The sequence below is a fragment of the Procambarus clarkii genome, chromosome 11, assembly GCF_040958095.1.
Source record: "Procambarus clarkii isolate CNS0578487 chromosome 11, FALCON_Pclarkii_2.0, whole genome shotgun sequence".
In the NCBI taxonomy this organism is placed as follows: Eukaryota; Metazoa; Arthropoda; class Malacostraca; order Decapoda; family Cambaridae; genus Procambarus; species Procambarus clarkii.
In genome coordinates this window covers 35,096,836-35,112,476 of record NC_091160.1, presented here as the reverse complement: position 1 = coordinate 35,112,476, position 15,641 = coordinate 35,096,836, and the positions used below count along the sequence as shown (strand labels likewise).

Here is a 15,641-nt window from a genome sequence, read left to right as displayed (position 1 = left end):
ACAGACAGTGGGGATGTGTGTGTGTGTGGAAGTGGAAGGTGCGGGGTGTTGGGTGCTCATTGATCGAGGTGGGGTTTGGGTGGGGTGGGGTGGGGGGTGGTGGGGTTTTGGGTGGGGGGTGGGGTGGGGGGGGGCTGTCTTGCATGACTGACCCACTGTGCTGGTATGTTGCTCCCCCCCTACCCCTCTACCCCCCCCCCCCTTCTCCCCCCCCCCCCCCCACAGGTACACACAAGAGTAAGTTGTAGTTCCTGGAGAGAATATTCGATCTGGTCGACCAGACTGTTGGTGCTGGCAACTTGCAGACGAGAGAAGTTCGAGGTTGTGGAGACGCGATAGGCACCTATTGTGTTAAGTTGTGGGTGGTGTTGTTGTTGTTGTAATTGGTGAGGCGTGGTCAGAGACCGGGCCGCGTGTGTGTAGTGATCCCATGGCCAGTAGGAGGTAGTTATGTGTACCTATGGTTGTTTGGCTAGGTTAAGGGTCATTAACTTCTGGAAGGTTATAAGGCCCACCACAATATCTTACTGGCCATGACCTACGTAAACTCAATCAGTCAATCAATCAATCTCAGGTAATATTCACTTCATCCTACTGTGTAGGATGTAGGCTCCCTCCCTTGTGTAGCCCCTCTACACAAGGGAGGGAGCAAAGCATTGGCAAAGAATTATAGACCAGTTGCACAAACGTCCCACATAATACAAGTATTTGAGAGAGTGATCAGGAGTCAGGTCACTAGTTTCATGGAGACCAATGACCTCCACAACCCAGGCCAACATGGAGACCAATGACCTTCACCACCCAGGCCAACATGGAGACCAATGACCTCCACAACCCAGGCCAACATGGAGACCAATGACCACAACCCAGGCCAACATGGAGACCAATGACCTCCACAACCCTGGCCAACATGGATTTAGAGCGGGAAGATCGTCCCTCTCACAGCTACTTGACCACTACGACAAAGCCACTGAGGCATTAGAAGAAAAACAGAATGCAGATGTAATATACACGGACTTCACAAAGGCATTCGATAAATGTGACCATGGAGTGATAGCACACAAAATGAGGCCAATGGGAATAACTGGTAAAGTAGGACGCTGGATACTCAGTTTTATGTCGAACAGAACACAAAGAGTAACAGTCAACCATATAAAATCTAGTCCAAACGCAGTTAAAAACTCTGTACCTCAAGGTACAGTCCTTGCACCACTGCTGTTCCTTATTCTCATATCAGATATAGATAAAAATACAAGTCACAGCTTCGTATCATCCTTTGCAGATGATACAAAAGTCAGCATAAAAATTACCTCGGCTGAAGACATTGAAAAACTTCAAGCAGATATTAATAAAGTTTTCGACTGGGCAGCAGAAAATAACATGATGTTTAACAGTGATAAATTCCAGGTACTCAGGTACGGTAAAAATGAGGACCTTAAACATAATACAGAGTACAAAACACAATCAAATGTGCCCATAGTAGGACAACAGCAGCGGAGTCGGTCGGCCGAGCGGACAGCACGCTGGACTTATGATCTGGTGGTCCTGGGTTCGATCCCAGGCGCCGGCGAGAAACAATGGGCAGAGTTTCTTTCACCCTATGCCCCTGTTACCTAGCAGTAAAATAGGTACCTGGGTGTTAGTCAGCTATCACGGGCTGCTTCCTGGGGGTGGAGGCCTGGTCGAGGACCGGGCCGCGGGGACACTAAAGCCCCGAAATCATCTCAAGATAACCTCAAGATAGCATGTAAAGGATTTGGGAATAATGATGTCCGACGACCTAACGTTTAGGGAGCATAACCAAGCAAATATCGCGTCAGCCAGAAAAATGATCGGATGGATTACGAGAACTTTCAAGTCCAGAGATCCCATCACAATGGTTGTACTCTTCAAGTCACTTGTGTTGTCCCGTCTTGAGTACTGCTCAGTACTCACTCTCCCATTCAGAGCAGGAGAGATTGCTGAAATAGAGGGAATACAGAGAACATATACGGCACGCATAGACGAGATAAAGCACCTAAATTATTGGGATCGTCTCAAAGCCCTCCAAATGTACTCACTAGAAAGGAGACGAGAGAGATTACCAAATAATATACACCTGGAAGATACTGGAGGAACAGGTCCCTAATCTACACAGTAAAATAACAACATACTGGAGTGAACGATATGGAAGAAAATGCAGAATAGAACCAGTGAAGAGCAGAGGTGCCATAGGCACAATCAGAGAACACTGTATAAACATCAGAGGTCCGCGGTTGTTCAACATCCTCCCAGCGAGCATAAGAAATATTGCCGGAACAACCGTGGACATCTTCAAGAGGAACCCAGATAGTTTCCTCCAAGGAGTGCCGGACCAACCGGGCTGTGGTGGGTATGTGGGCCTGCGGGCCACTGCAAGCAACAGCCTGGTGGACCAAACTCTCACAAGTCAAGCCTGGCCTCGGGCCGGGCTTGGGGGAGTAGAAGAACTCCCAGAACCCCATCAACCAGGTATATGTGGGCCTGCGGGCCGCTCCAAGCAACAGCCTGGTGGACCAAACTCTCACAAGTCAAGCCTGGAGAAACTCCCAGAACCCCATCAACCAGGTATATGTGGGCCTGCGGGCCGCTCCAAGCAACAGCCTGGTGGACCAAACTCTCACAAGTCAAGCCTGGCCTCGGGCCGGGCTTGGGGGAGTAGAAGAACTCCCAGAACCCCATCAAGCAGGTATATGTGGGCCTGCGGGCCGCTCCAAGCAACAGCCTGGTGGACCAAACTCTCACAAGTCAAGCCTGGCCTCGGGCCGGGCTTGGGGGAGTAGAAGAACTCCCAGAACCCCATCAACCAGGTATCAACCAGGTTCATTTGAGTTAGTTTCAGCTTCCCTTCACAAGGAATTATCCGTGTGTGTGTGTGTGTGTGTGTGTGTGTGTGTGTGTGTGTGTGTGTGTGTGTGTGTGTGTGTGTGTGTGTGTGTGTGTGTAAATGCTGAAGCTGTGTTCCTTGAGTATTTTCTATGTATATATTATGATATCCGTGTAATATTGCCAAGGGGTCGAGTCTGCGAGCTTGACGCTGTAAGTGACTGTGGTGAATGTTGTGGCCGCGTATTAATTCACACGTAAATTAGTTCACAAGTGTGTGTACAAGTGTTCCAGTGTGGAGAGACCTGCTGGCTGTGTGTGTGTGTGTGTGTGTGTGTGTGTGTGTGTGTGTGTGTGTGTGTGTGTGTGTGTGTGTGTGTGTGTGTGTGTGTGTGTGTGTGTGTGTACTCACCTAGTTGTGTCTGCAGGATCGAGCATTGACTCTTGGATCCCGCCTTTCGAGCCATCGGTTGTTTACAGCAATGACTCCTGTCCCATTTCCCTTATCATACCTGGTTTTAAAATTATGAATAGTATTTGCTTCCACAACCTGTTCCTGAAGTGCATTCCATTTCCCCACTACTCTCACGCTAAAAGAAAACTTCCTAACATCTCTGTGACTCATCTGAGTTTCAAGCTTCCACCCATGTCCCCTCGTTCTGTTATTATTACGTGTGAACATTTCGTCTCTTTCCACACATTTCCACTGTGTGTGTGTGTGTGTGTGCGTGTGTGCGTGCACGTGCGTGCGTTTGGGGGCCAGTCACACCCGTGTACTCACTTGTATTGATGGGTTAAGCTTCAGCTCTTCCGTCCCACCTCCCCGCCTTCAGTCAATCGGTGTACAGATTCCTGCACCTATTGAACTGTCACATCTACAGTTAATACTCTGTATAGAGTGTGTCTCCAGTCCTTCACTTCTCTGTTGTCGAAAAAAACAGTTATTTCACATGTTTTCTGTGGCGCATTTGGGCACTCAGATTGCGCCTGTGTTCCCGTGTTCCGTCCATTCCCAAATCTTCTCCTTGTCTGCCCTCTCAGTTTTCCCTTAGTATTTTGTATGTGGTGATTATGTCTCCTCTAACCCTTTTGTCTCCCATTGACGTGGGGGTTTTAATTCCATTATTCTTTCCTCGTAACTCTTAGTTCACCAATTTGCATTAGTGTGGGACTAGAAAAAAGGGAGCCCACGCTTGCGCTGCATATTCCAATATTGCTCTGACGTAGGTGGCATTTGTTAGCTATGAGATGTTCGCCCTTGCCTCATTCCTAACACCTTGTCTCCTGCCTCCAGATCCCAGCAACCAGTTTCATTACCTTGCAATTGCCGGAGTTAAACTCTAGTGGACATTTGTTGAACTATTGTTTCAATTTGTCTGGGTCATCTTGTTGTTGTTGTTGTTGTGAGCAGTATGCTGATGTACAGATGGTGGTGATAGCTTGATCGGTTGATGGTGGTGATAGCTTGATCGGTTGATGGTGGTGATAGCTTGATCGGTTGATGGTGGTGATAGCTTGATCGGTTAGACTGTTGCTTGCAGCGGCCCGTAGGTCCCTTACAACCTAGATGATTCGGCACTTCTTAGAAGGAACGTGTCCAATTGTGCGTGTGGATGGTGTGGGTGTGCGTGTGGATGGTGTGGGTGTGCGTGTGGATGGTGTGTGGGTGTGGGTGTGGATGGTGTGGGGTGTGCGTGTGGATGATTCAGACTGAATACTCATCCAGTATTCAGGCCAGATACATACTGATTACTCACCTTACCAATAATACAAATTTCATTCAATTATTTAATCGTTATATTGATCCGAGAACCCGTTAGGCAGGGTGGGGGGGGGGAAGGGAGGGGGTGGGGGGAGGCGAAGACCCTCCCCCCCCTTGCTGGGGCTCAGGGGTGGGGGGTTCACCCCCCCTGTGGGGCTGACACCCCCCCCCCCCTTCCCAGGGAGAAGGAATCCATGGAACAGAATAATACGACGTCAATCTCCAATCTCCAACGTGAGATTGGAGATTGGTTGGCAGCGACAATCTTCAACATGAGATTGGAGATTGGTTGACAGCGACAATCTTCAACATGACACAAGTGTCGAAAGTGACACAAGTGTGACACAAGTGTCTGGAAGACATTATTAAACAAACAGCAAATGAGTTGGACCAAATCTACAGTGATGACTCCTGCTAATCCTGCTAATGACAGCACGTGTTAATTAGCAACAGCGTCTTTCAAAACAAAACAAAATACTGAAATAAGGAACACTAACGTATAGAGAACTACGCACACGTCTCCTATGCCGGGTGAGTAAGACGGGCTCACCATAGCCCGTGCTACTTACAACTTTTTTTATCCCAATAGCTGAATCTAAACCCATTAACAAGAGAGAACTAGCGGCTACTCAATGGAAGCAGAGCTAACTGCCGTTGTTATGGTTACCTTGAGGTGCTTCCGGGGCTTAGCGTCCTCGCGGCCCGGTCGTCGACCAGGCCTCCTGGTTGCCGGACTGATCAACCAGGCTGTTGGACGCGGCTGCTCGCAGCCTGACGTATAAGTCACAGCCTGGTTGATCAGATGGTAGTAAGATACCTAGAGAGAACAACAGAACAGAACTACACCAATTCAAAAGTCTTAGGGAAAAAAAGGAGGGCCAAAAAGCGAGGTATATCCAGAGAGGTGAGAGAATATACTCAGCCATCAGTGGTGGGAGCGTGGAGGTGCTGTGGGAGGTCCCCTCCCACGCTGGGAGTCTCAGGAAGTGAACACTCCAAGTGGACTGGACGTTAGATATCCTGGTGGACAAGAGGAAGCGTGACAGGGCGTTAGATAAGAGTGGACAGAGACCAACCGTGACAGCCAAGCTTGGGGGAGTAGAAGAACTCCCACAACCCCATCAACCAGGTATCGTAAAGCTAGGTTAGGTTAGGTTAGGTATCTAACCTAACCTAACCTAACCTAACCTAACCTAACCTTGAGATTCCTGCCATATTCAGATTTATAAAGACAATTATAATCCTGGCAGTTAATCCTTAAGTTAATCCTGGCATAATCCTCGCACGATATCCGTTGGACGTAGGGTTCAGTAGACAAGTTCTGTGGGACATTAATCCCCCTACCCCCCCCCCCTCCACAGGTCTTACCAAACCGGTTAAACTATCCAGGAATTGGGATCTTGTATCTGGCCTCCAGGTCCCGACACCCTGTTTCATTACCTTGCACTTACTGAAAGTTTAACTCAAGCAGCCACCGACTACTGTACCATTCTTCCAGTTTATCCACGTCATCTTTTTGCGTTTGTTCTGGGCGCACCTCACAGTAATTCACAGGTCCTCGGGAGACGAGATTGCCAAACTTTGAGCAGGAAGTTAGAGAGAGTTGTGATGTGTGTGAGGGGGGGGGTGGGGGGGGGGGGAGTTTTGAGAGGCACCTAAACTTCCTACTACTGGAAAATGGTCCGTAAGGAGGCCTACCAGATCCTCACCCATGGCTAGAGGTGATTGTGGAGATCAATGCACCCACCAGGAGCCAGATTCACGAAAGCAGTTACGCAAGCACTTACGCACCTGTACATCTTTTCTCGATCTTTGGCGGTTTTGTTTACAATTGTTAAACAGTTAATGAGCTCCAAAGCACCAGGAGGCTGTTTATAACAATAACAACAGTTGATTGGCAAGTTTTCATGCTTGTAAACTGTTTAATAAATGTAACCAAAGCCGTCAAAGATTGAGGAAAGATGTACACGTTCGTAAGTGCTTGCGTAACTGCTTTCGTGAATCTCTCTCTCTCTCTCTCTCTCTCTCTCTCTCTCTCTCTCTCTCTCTCTCTCTCTCTCTCTCTCTCTCTCTCTCTCTCTCTCTCTCTCTCTCTCTCTCTCTCTATATATATATATATATATATATATATATATATATATATATATATATATATATATATATATATATATATATATATATATATATATATATATAAAAACTGAAAACTCCACACCCCAGAGGGATTCGAACCCAGACAGCCAGGAGCACTATGCACCTTGGCGTACCTGAACCACTAGACCACTCGACTGTACAAAAGTGTTGGTAGTCCTTAGACCATTTATCCAAGACCCGACAGCGCTCGGTGTTGTTTGTTGTTTAAGATTCAGCTACTGGGAAATGGAGTTCCAAGTAGCACGGGCTATGGCGAGCCCGTAGTAGACTTACCTGGCACAGGAGCGGGGCTGTGAGCGCTCGGTGGTCAACTTGGGCATAGTTCATCGAATCACCTCACTTGGTCAATGGGTGATTGAAATGCAGTGATTGCATTGCATTGCAACCCGTTATCGCAAATTCGTAAAGTCAGTATTGACTTATTAAATAAGTGCATAGGTGACATACTAAACATAATAGATACCCTTAAAAAGCTTCATAGAAAACACCGACCTCACCTAACCGTCTTAGTATGTTAAGATAAGCATCTTATTGCTTCGTAATTACAATTATTACTTAACCTATACCTATAATAGGTTAAGTAATAATTGTAATTACGAAGCATAAGATGCTTATCTTAACATACTAAGAAGGTTAGGTAAGGTCGGTGTTTTCTATGAAGCTTTTTAAGGGTATCTATTATGTTTAGTATATCACCTATGCACGTAGTTAATAAGTCAATATTGACTATACGAATTTGCGAGAACGGGTTGTGCATTGATGGCTTAGCTGGTAGTAGCTACGGGTGATTGAAATGCAATGATTGCAATGCAGTGGGGTGATTGAAATGCAGGATTGAACCAGTGAAGAGCAGAGGTGCCATAGGCACAATCAGAGAACACTATAAACATCAGAGGTGACATAGGCACAATCAGAGAACACTGTATAAACATCAGAGGTCCGCGGTTGTTCAACGTCCTCCCAGCGAGCATAAGAAATATTGCCGGAACAACCGTGGACATCTTCAAGAGAAAACTAGATTGTTTTCTAAGAGAAGTTCCAGATCAGCGGGGCTGTGGTGGGTATGTGGGCCTGCGGGCCGCTCCAAGCAACAGCCTGGTGGACCAAACTCTCACAAGTCAAGCCTGGCCTCGGGCCGGGCTTGGGGGAGTAGAACAACTCCCAGAACCCCATCAACCAGGTATATGTAGGCCTGCGGGCCGCTCCAAGCAACAGCCTGGTGGACCAAACTCTCACAAGTCAAGCCTGGCCTCGGGCCGGGCTTGGGGGGAGTAGAAGAACTCCCAGAACCCCATCAACCAGGTATATGTGGGCCTGCGGGCCGCTCCAAGCAACAGCCTGGTGGACCAAACTCTCACAAGTCAAGCCTGGCCTCGGGCCGGGCTTGGGGGGAGTAGAAGAACTCCCAGAACCCCATCAACCACGTATTCCCCCTCCCCCCCTCTCCCTTTTTTTGCATTTTTTTTTAAGAGGAGGCAGGCTTGGGAGGAGATGGGTGGGGCAAGGAATAGTGTGCAGGAAGCGGTTAGTAACAGTCGCCTTGTTCCATGTTTATATAATGCGGCGGTAGAGGCACCCGGGTACATCAGTTTGGTTATTTCTATGATAATTGGCACGGGGGGAGGAGGGGAGGGGTGGGGGGGGTAAGGGATGCCCAGACGAGGGTACAAACTTTCAAGAGACCACTGAGACGTGTGTGTGTGTGTGTGTGTGTGTGTGTGTGTGTGTGTGTGTGTGTGTGTGTGTGTGTGTGTGTGTGTGTGTGTGTGTGTGTGTGTGTGTGTGTGTGTGTGTGTGTGTGTGTGTGTGTGTGTGTGTGTTCTGGTGATGGGATCAACCGGACTGTGATGGGCACGTATGGGGGTTGTGCAGGCTACGTCCAGCAACAGTCTCGTTGACCAGTTAATCACCAGGGATGCCTTGTCCCATCTGCCTGGTGAAAGGTGGGGGGGGGGGGTGGATAGACTGGTGGTTATACTCAGCTAATTGTGTTTGCGGGGGTTGAGCTCTGGCTCTTTGGTCCCGCCTCTCAACCGTCAATCAACAGTTGGACATCATTACACACGCTAGTTCTCTCTTTATCTAATTGTTGCTGCTTCCTCCATCACTCTCCTTCCTCTCTCCCTCTCTCTCTCTCCCTCACTTCCGCCCTCTCTCCCTCTCTCTCTCTCCCTCACTTCCGCCCTCTCTCCCTCTCTCTCTCTCTCCCTCACTTCCGCCCTTCCGCCCTCTTCCAAGCCCTTCCTCTTGTTTGATCATGTTAATCTTGCCTTTGGTCAACTAAGGTTAGGTGATAATGAGGAGAAAGCACCAAGCCAAGATGACTGTAGAGAACATGGACGGGATAGGAGTCGGGGGCCAGATTCACGAATCAGTTACGCAAGCACTTACGAACCTGTACATCTTTTCTCAATCTTTGGCGGCTTTGTTTACAATTATTAAATAGTTAATGAGCTCCGAAGCACCAGGAGGCTGTTTATAACAATAACAACAGTTGATTGGCAAGTTTTCATGCTTGTAACCAAAGCCGTCAAAGATTGAGGAAAGATGTACAGGTTCGAAAGTGCTTGCGTAACTGCTTCGTGAATCTGGCCCCAGGATAGTTAGGGGGGGGGGGAACTAGTAATGGGACGGTGCCTTAACCACTACCACCATCAAGTATCCACTTTACGGGGCTATTCATGCCCGTGCCACCTCTTAGGTGGCATAATCTTTACCAATCAATCAGTCATCCATCGTCCACCTGCCACAAGCCAAACCGTTACTGTGCTCATCTAAATCTTTATTATTTCCTGAAGATTGTCGAGAAGACCTCACAAGCGCACGCGCACACACGCTCGCACGCAGATGATACGAAATTAACGAGGGAAGTTTTGAGAGGTGAGGATTATAGGATTCTCCAAGAGGACTCGGAACAAGCTGCAGAGATGTGCGGGTAAATGGCTATTGGAGTTCAATACGCGGAAGTGTAAAGTGATGGGAACAGGTGACGGGAGACTAAAGGGACTGTCAACAATGAGGGGAAACTACCTTGTTTGACACCACCTGCCTGACAGCTGGTGTTTGACAGGATGCTGTTTAACAATCGCATTCGAAGGCGATTGTTACTTACTGTTACCCTACCTTGAGGTGATTTCGGGGCGTAGCGACCCCGCGGCCCGGTCGTCGACCAGGCCTCCTCGTTGCTTGACTGGTCAACCCAGGCTGTTGGACGCGGCTGCTCGCAGCCTGACGTAGGAGTGTTGCTTATATGCGTGTAACTGTTAACTGTTCGTATGATTGTTAACTGCGTGTGTGTAACTGCGAGTGTAGGACTGTGAGGGACAGTTAGCAGAGTGGTGTAGAAGAGTGACTGAAGGAGATAGTCTCAAACCTAACGGTAGAGGGGCAGACGGGCTGGAGACTAGGTGGTAGACAGAGGGGCTAGGTGGTAGACAGAGGGGCTAGGTGGTAGACGGAGGGGCTAGGTGGTAGACAGAGGGGCTAGGTGGTAGACAGAGGGGCTAGGTGGTAGACGGAGGGGCTAGGTGGTAGACAGGAGGAATGGTACGACGGGACTGGGTTCTTGATAGACGGGATCAAGACAGAGGGTTGGGATGGGGCTAGGCTGGTTGTTGTTGTTAAAGATTTGCTACTTGGAACAAAATGTCCCAAGTAGCACGGGCTATGGTGAGCCCGTAATTCTAGGCTGGTGGTGGACGCCCCCCTCACCTCTCCTCCGCCAGCAAGTCTCTCCACTGGTGTAAATATATTCAGAAACCCACCAACAAGGTTTACGGGGATCACCATAGCCCATGCTACATGGACATTTGGTTCTGAGTAGCTAAATCTAAAACAGCGACAATTACCGTCCTGTCCTTGTTGAGATGACCTTAAACTAGGCAGTTCAGCCTCGTCAATGACCCCTTACATCTCCCAAGGTATCTTCAAGGAGGCTACCAAAACTACCTTCCCAATCCACCTTCCCCTCGTTAATGACGTCTTAACTATCCACTTCATCCACTCAAGGCTACCAAAACTGCCTAATAAGCTTGTCACTCGTATAATGGTATTAAGATCTTTATTTAACCCGCTGGACCCCAGTTCGAATCCCTGTGTCATTGGAAATATAAATAGTAATATTGAGCAGTTTGGTGGATTGGACCTTGCTAGGGTTCTGGGAGTTGTTCTACTACTCCCCAAGCCCGGCGCGGGAGCAGGCTTGACTTGTGAGAGCTTGGTCCAACAGGCTGTTTTAGAGAATACACAAGAGTAGGGATGTGAAAGGTCAAAGGTCAGGAGAGCCCTTTCGTGAACTGGTATAAAGGTCCAAGCGCCCTCAAGCGCCAAGCAACAGCTTGGTAGACCAAGTTCTCACAAGTCAAACCTGGCTTCGGGCCGGGCTTGGGGAGTAGAAGAACTTCCAGAAACCCCCATGCGGCCACCCCTACATAGCCCCGCTCCTGTGCCAGGTAAGTTACGGGTTCACCATAGCCCGTGCTACTTGGAACTTGTTCCCAGTAGCTGAATCTATAACAACTATAACATGCGGCCACGGTTCCCAATACATCATGATTATATATATTCTTGTGAGTGGCTCATTTACATATTTACTAGAGGTAAAAGTACAGATTGAAGACTTATGTTGGCTGGCTGACTTATGCTGATGTTGTGTCATTACAGCTGCCGGACGGGTGCGAGCTGACGGTAGGGGAGCTTCGCGACATGGCCAGCAGACAGCAGCAGCAGATAGAGACGCAGCAGCAGCTCCTGGTAGCGCGGGAGCAGCGGCTCAAGTACCTCAAGCAGCAGGAGTCGCGCGCGGCAGCCGTCGCCGCCGAAGCTGACCGACTTCGGCGACTTCGCGAACGCGTCGAGGCGCAAGAGGCCAAGCTCAGACGTCTCCGTGCGCTCCGGGGCCAGGTGAGTCAAGATAAGCATCTTATTGCTTCGTAATTACAATTATTACTTAACCTATTATAGGTATAGGTTAAGTAATACTTAGATTAATTACTATATTATGTTTCCCCACAATCCCAATGTACCTTCTTGTATATATAAGTAAATAAAATAAATAAATAAATATAAATAGGAGCTGCCTCGTATGGGCCAATAGGCCCTTCTGTAGTTACCTTTATTCTTATGTTCGTATGTAATGAAAAACATCTCAAAAGGCTTAGAGTATCTTAGGCTATTTCTACCCTCGTCAATTTCAAGTCCCTCAAGGGACTCACAAATCCATACAGAACACAGATATTAATCTTATTTTACATTTCACTTTCCAATAGTAATCACCTGGTATACTGTGATTACTTATTGATTATGCTGCACCTGTCATATCTTGGTTTGATAAAGGCAAACCAAACACAATGAAACCTTGAGGGTAATCTTAGGAGGCCTAAGAAATGCTCTGAGACAACGAGGATGGAATTGAAATTGAAATTGAAATAAGTTTATTGAGGTAAAATACACACAAAGGGATGAGGTAGCTCAAGCTATTCTCACCCCGTTCAGTACATCGTGTTAATACATACATAGACACACATCACAAACAATAAACATATTACCGAACATTCTGAGAGATAAACATATACATTTCCTGAGGATGGAATTGAACTTACAGATGAACAAATCTGTGTATTGAACTTACAGAGTATTAGGGGGGGGGGGGGGAGGGGGGAGAAATTCAGATAAATGTAGTTCCGGCGATTAATGAGATTAATGAGCTAATGAATTAATCCTCTCACTTCAGTAGTTGGGAATTAACTAACAGTGCAGGCTGTTGTATATCAAGAGAGCGCATATGATATTTTAATGTTCAAATGGTACAGGTCTTTCAAGAGTGTAAGGGGAGACATCTCCCGTCACGCAGGGTGCAGTCGCACCTCCACAGATCTCCAGTATCATCTATTGATACTGGTAATGGCTCAAAAGGGGCCACCACTTACGGGCTATTCATGCCCGTGCCACCTTTTGGGGTGGCTTAATCTTTATCAATCAATCAATCAAGAGTGTAATGCCTACCTAGAGGTTACCTAGAGGTGCTTCCGGGGCTTAGTGTCCCTGCTGCCCGGTCGTCGACCAGGCCTCCTGGTTGCCGGACTGATCAACCAGGCTGTTGGACGCGGGTGCTCGCAGCCTGACGTATGAGTCACAGCTTGGTTGATCAGGTATCCTTTGGAGGTGCTTATCCAGTTCTCTCTTGAACACTGTGAGGGGTCGGCCAGTTATGCCCCTTATGCACTTCCAAAGTAACAATGAACACCACCATGGGAGGAATGTATTGTAGATGTAGTCATTATTCCCTCTATTGTATTTTCATAACGAGTTTTCAGACATTTAAATTTACCGCTGTGTGAGTATTGACTAAGGATCAATAGTCCCCTGAACACACACTCCCGACACGCAGGCGATGAGTCACAATAACGTGGCTGACGTATGTTGACCAGACCACACACTTAGAAGGTGAAGGGACAACGACGACCATTCTCAAGTCGAAGTCTCACAATCGACTTGAGAATGGTCCAGGACGGACCGAAACGTCGTCGTCCCTTCACCTTCTAGTGTGTGTGGTCTGGTCAACATACGTCAGCCACGTTATTGTGACTCATCGCCTGCATACGTGTACTTAACACGTGTATAGATGGGATAGGTATGGCGGCACCAGCGGCTGGACTTACACGTGACAAAGCCTAATACTGGCCAGCTGAGAAGATTAGAGAGAGAGAAGATTAAGCCACCCAAAAGGTGGCTTGGGCATGAATACCCCGTAAGTGGTGGCCCTTTTGAGCCATTTATCAGTATCAAGAGATGATACTGGAGATCTGTGGAGGTGCGACTGCACCCTGCGTGACGGGAGATGTCTCCCGTGTGACCAGCTGACATGTTATAGGGATTAAGTAGGTTACCTTGAGGTGTTTTTCGGGGCTTAGCGTCCCCGCGGCCCGGTCGTCGACCAGGCCTCCTCAATGAGGTAATAAAATACATCTCAAAATGATAGAGTAGCTTAGGCTGACCAGACCACACACTAGAAGGTAAAGGGACGACGACGTTTCGGTCTGTCCTGGACCATTCTCAAGTCGATTGACTTAGGCTATTTCTTCCCTCGTCAATTTAAGCTCCCTCAAGGGGCTCAGAAATCCTTACAGTACACAAATATTAATCTTATTTAACACTTCACATTCCAGTAGTGACTGTATACTATGAATTGAAATTGAAATAAGTTTATTGAGGTAAAATACACACAAAGGGATGAGGTAGCTCAAGCTATTCTCACCCCGTTCAGTACATCGTGTTAATACATATAAACACATCACAAACAATAAACATATTGCCAAACATTCTGAGAGATAAACATCTACATTTCCTCGTATACTATGAGATCTTATTGATTATGCTGCACCCGTCATTACTTGTGTTAATAAAAATAGATTGAACAAGTTGGAGAAGGTACAAAATGAAGCCATGAGAATAATCTTGGGACGCCCAAGAAATGCTATGATTGAGGTAATGGCGACAGGATTGAACTTACAGAGTATTGGGGGTAGAATTTCAGAGATAAATATAGCGTGGGCGATTAGATTAATAAGGCGCTAATGAATTAATCCTCCCACTTCAAAAGATGGGAAAAATGAACAAGTCTTCAATGTTTAGGTGGTTGATGGGGGGAGGGGGGGGGCTGGTGTGATCCTACGCGCTAAGGGATCAAGATTAAGCCACTTAAGAGGTGGCACGGGCATGAATAGCCCGTAATCTGAACCCTGGAGACCGCTGCCTGAAACAGTACATCGCATTTTGACCTATAAATCCCCTAACGCCAAAGACTAATGTACTGAAATCTGACAGAGGCTCGCAAAATTAACGTGATGGTCCGTTTTCTTTTTATGGGGTAAAGGGGGTCCTCTTTTAGGTTAGCTTCAGTTTAGTACATCAGTTCATAGCCGTTGGGGGACACGCCAGAGGACGGCCTGGATGGTGTTAGGTGCTCAGGTAATGGTGTTTTGTTATGGTGTTCTCCATGTGTTGTGTAGTGCCAGGCTGTGGTGGTATGGTGAGGTGTAGTGTCATGATGTGGTGGTATGGTGAGGTGTAGTGCCTTGCTGTGGTGATATGGTGAGGTGTAGTGCCTTGCTGTGGTGGTATGGTGAGGTGTAGTGTCATGCTGTGGTGGTATGGTGAGGTGTAGTGTCATCCTGTGGTGGTATGGTGAGGTGTAGTGCCATTGCTGTGGTGGTATGGTGAGGTATAGTGTCATGCTGTGGTGGTATGGTGAGGTGTAGTGTCATGATGTGATGGTATGGTGAGGTATAGTGTCATGCTGGGGTGGTATGGTGAGGTATAGTGTCATGCTGGGGTGGTATGGTGAGGTATAGTGTCATGCTGGGGTGGTATGGTGAGGTATAGTGTCATGCTGGGGTGGTATGGTGAGGTGTAGTGTCATGCTGTGGTGGTATGGTGAGGTATAGTGTCATGATGTGGTGGTATGTTGAGGTGTGGTGTCATGCTGTGGTGGTATGGTGAGGTGTGGTGTCATGCTGTGGTGGTATGGTGAGATGTAGTGCCTTGCTGTGGTGGTATGGTGAGGTATAGTGCCATGCTGTGGTGGTATGGTGAGGTATAGTGTCATGACGTGGTGGTATGGTGAGGTGTAGTGCCAGGCTGTGGTGGTATGGTGAAGTATAGTGTCATGCTGTGGTGGTATGGTGAGGTGTAGTGTCATGCTGTGGTGGTATGGTGAGGTATAGTGTCATGATGTGGTGGTATGGTGAGGTGTGGTGTCATGCTGTGGTGGTATAGTGAGGTGTGGTGTCATGCTGTGGTGGTATGGTGAGGTATAGTGTCATGATGTGGTGGTATGGTGAGGTGTGGTGTCATGCTGTGGTGGTATGGTGAGGTGTGGTGT

At 47.8% G+C, this 15,641-nt stretch overlaps 1 protein-coding gene across 3 annotated transcripts in view; it reads left to right on the top strand.

The window, feature by feature from the left end:
• Positions 1-15,641, top strand: part of LOC123758469 (Ankyrin-repeat, SH3-domain, and Proline-rich-region containing Protein) — a 303,178-nt gene that overhangs the window by 263,405 nt on the left and 24,132 nt on the right. For all 3 annotated transcript variants that reach the window (XM_069322576.1, XM_069322575.1, XM_069322577.1), the window contains one exon: positions 11,423-11,662. In XM_069322576.1, coding sequence (XP_069178677.1) covers positions 11,423-11,662 — 240 coding nt within the window. The remainder of the gene's footprint in view (positions 1-11,422; positions 11,663-15,641) is intronic.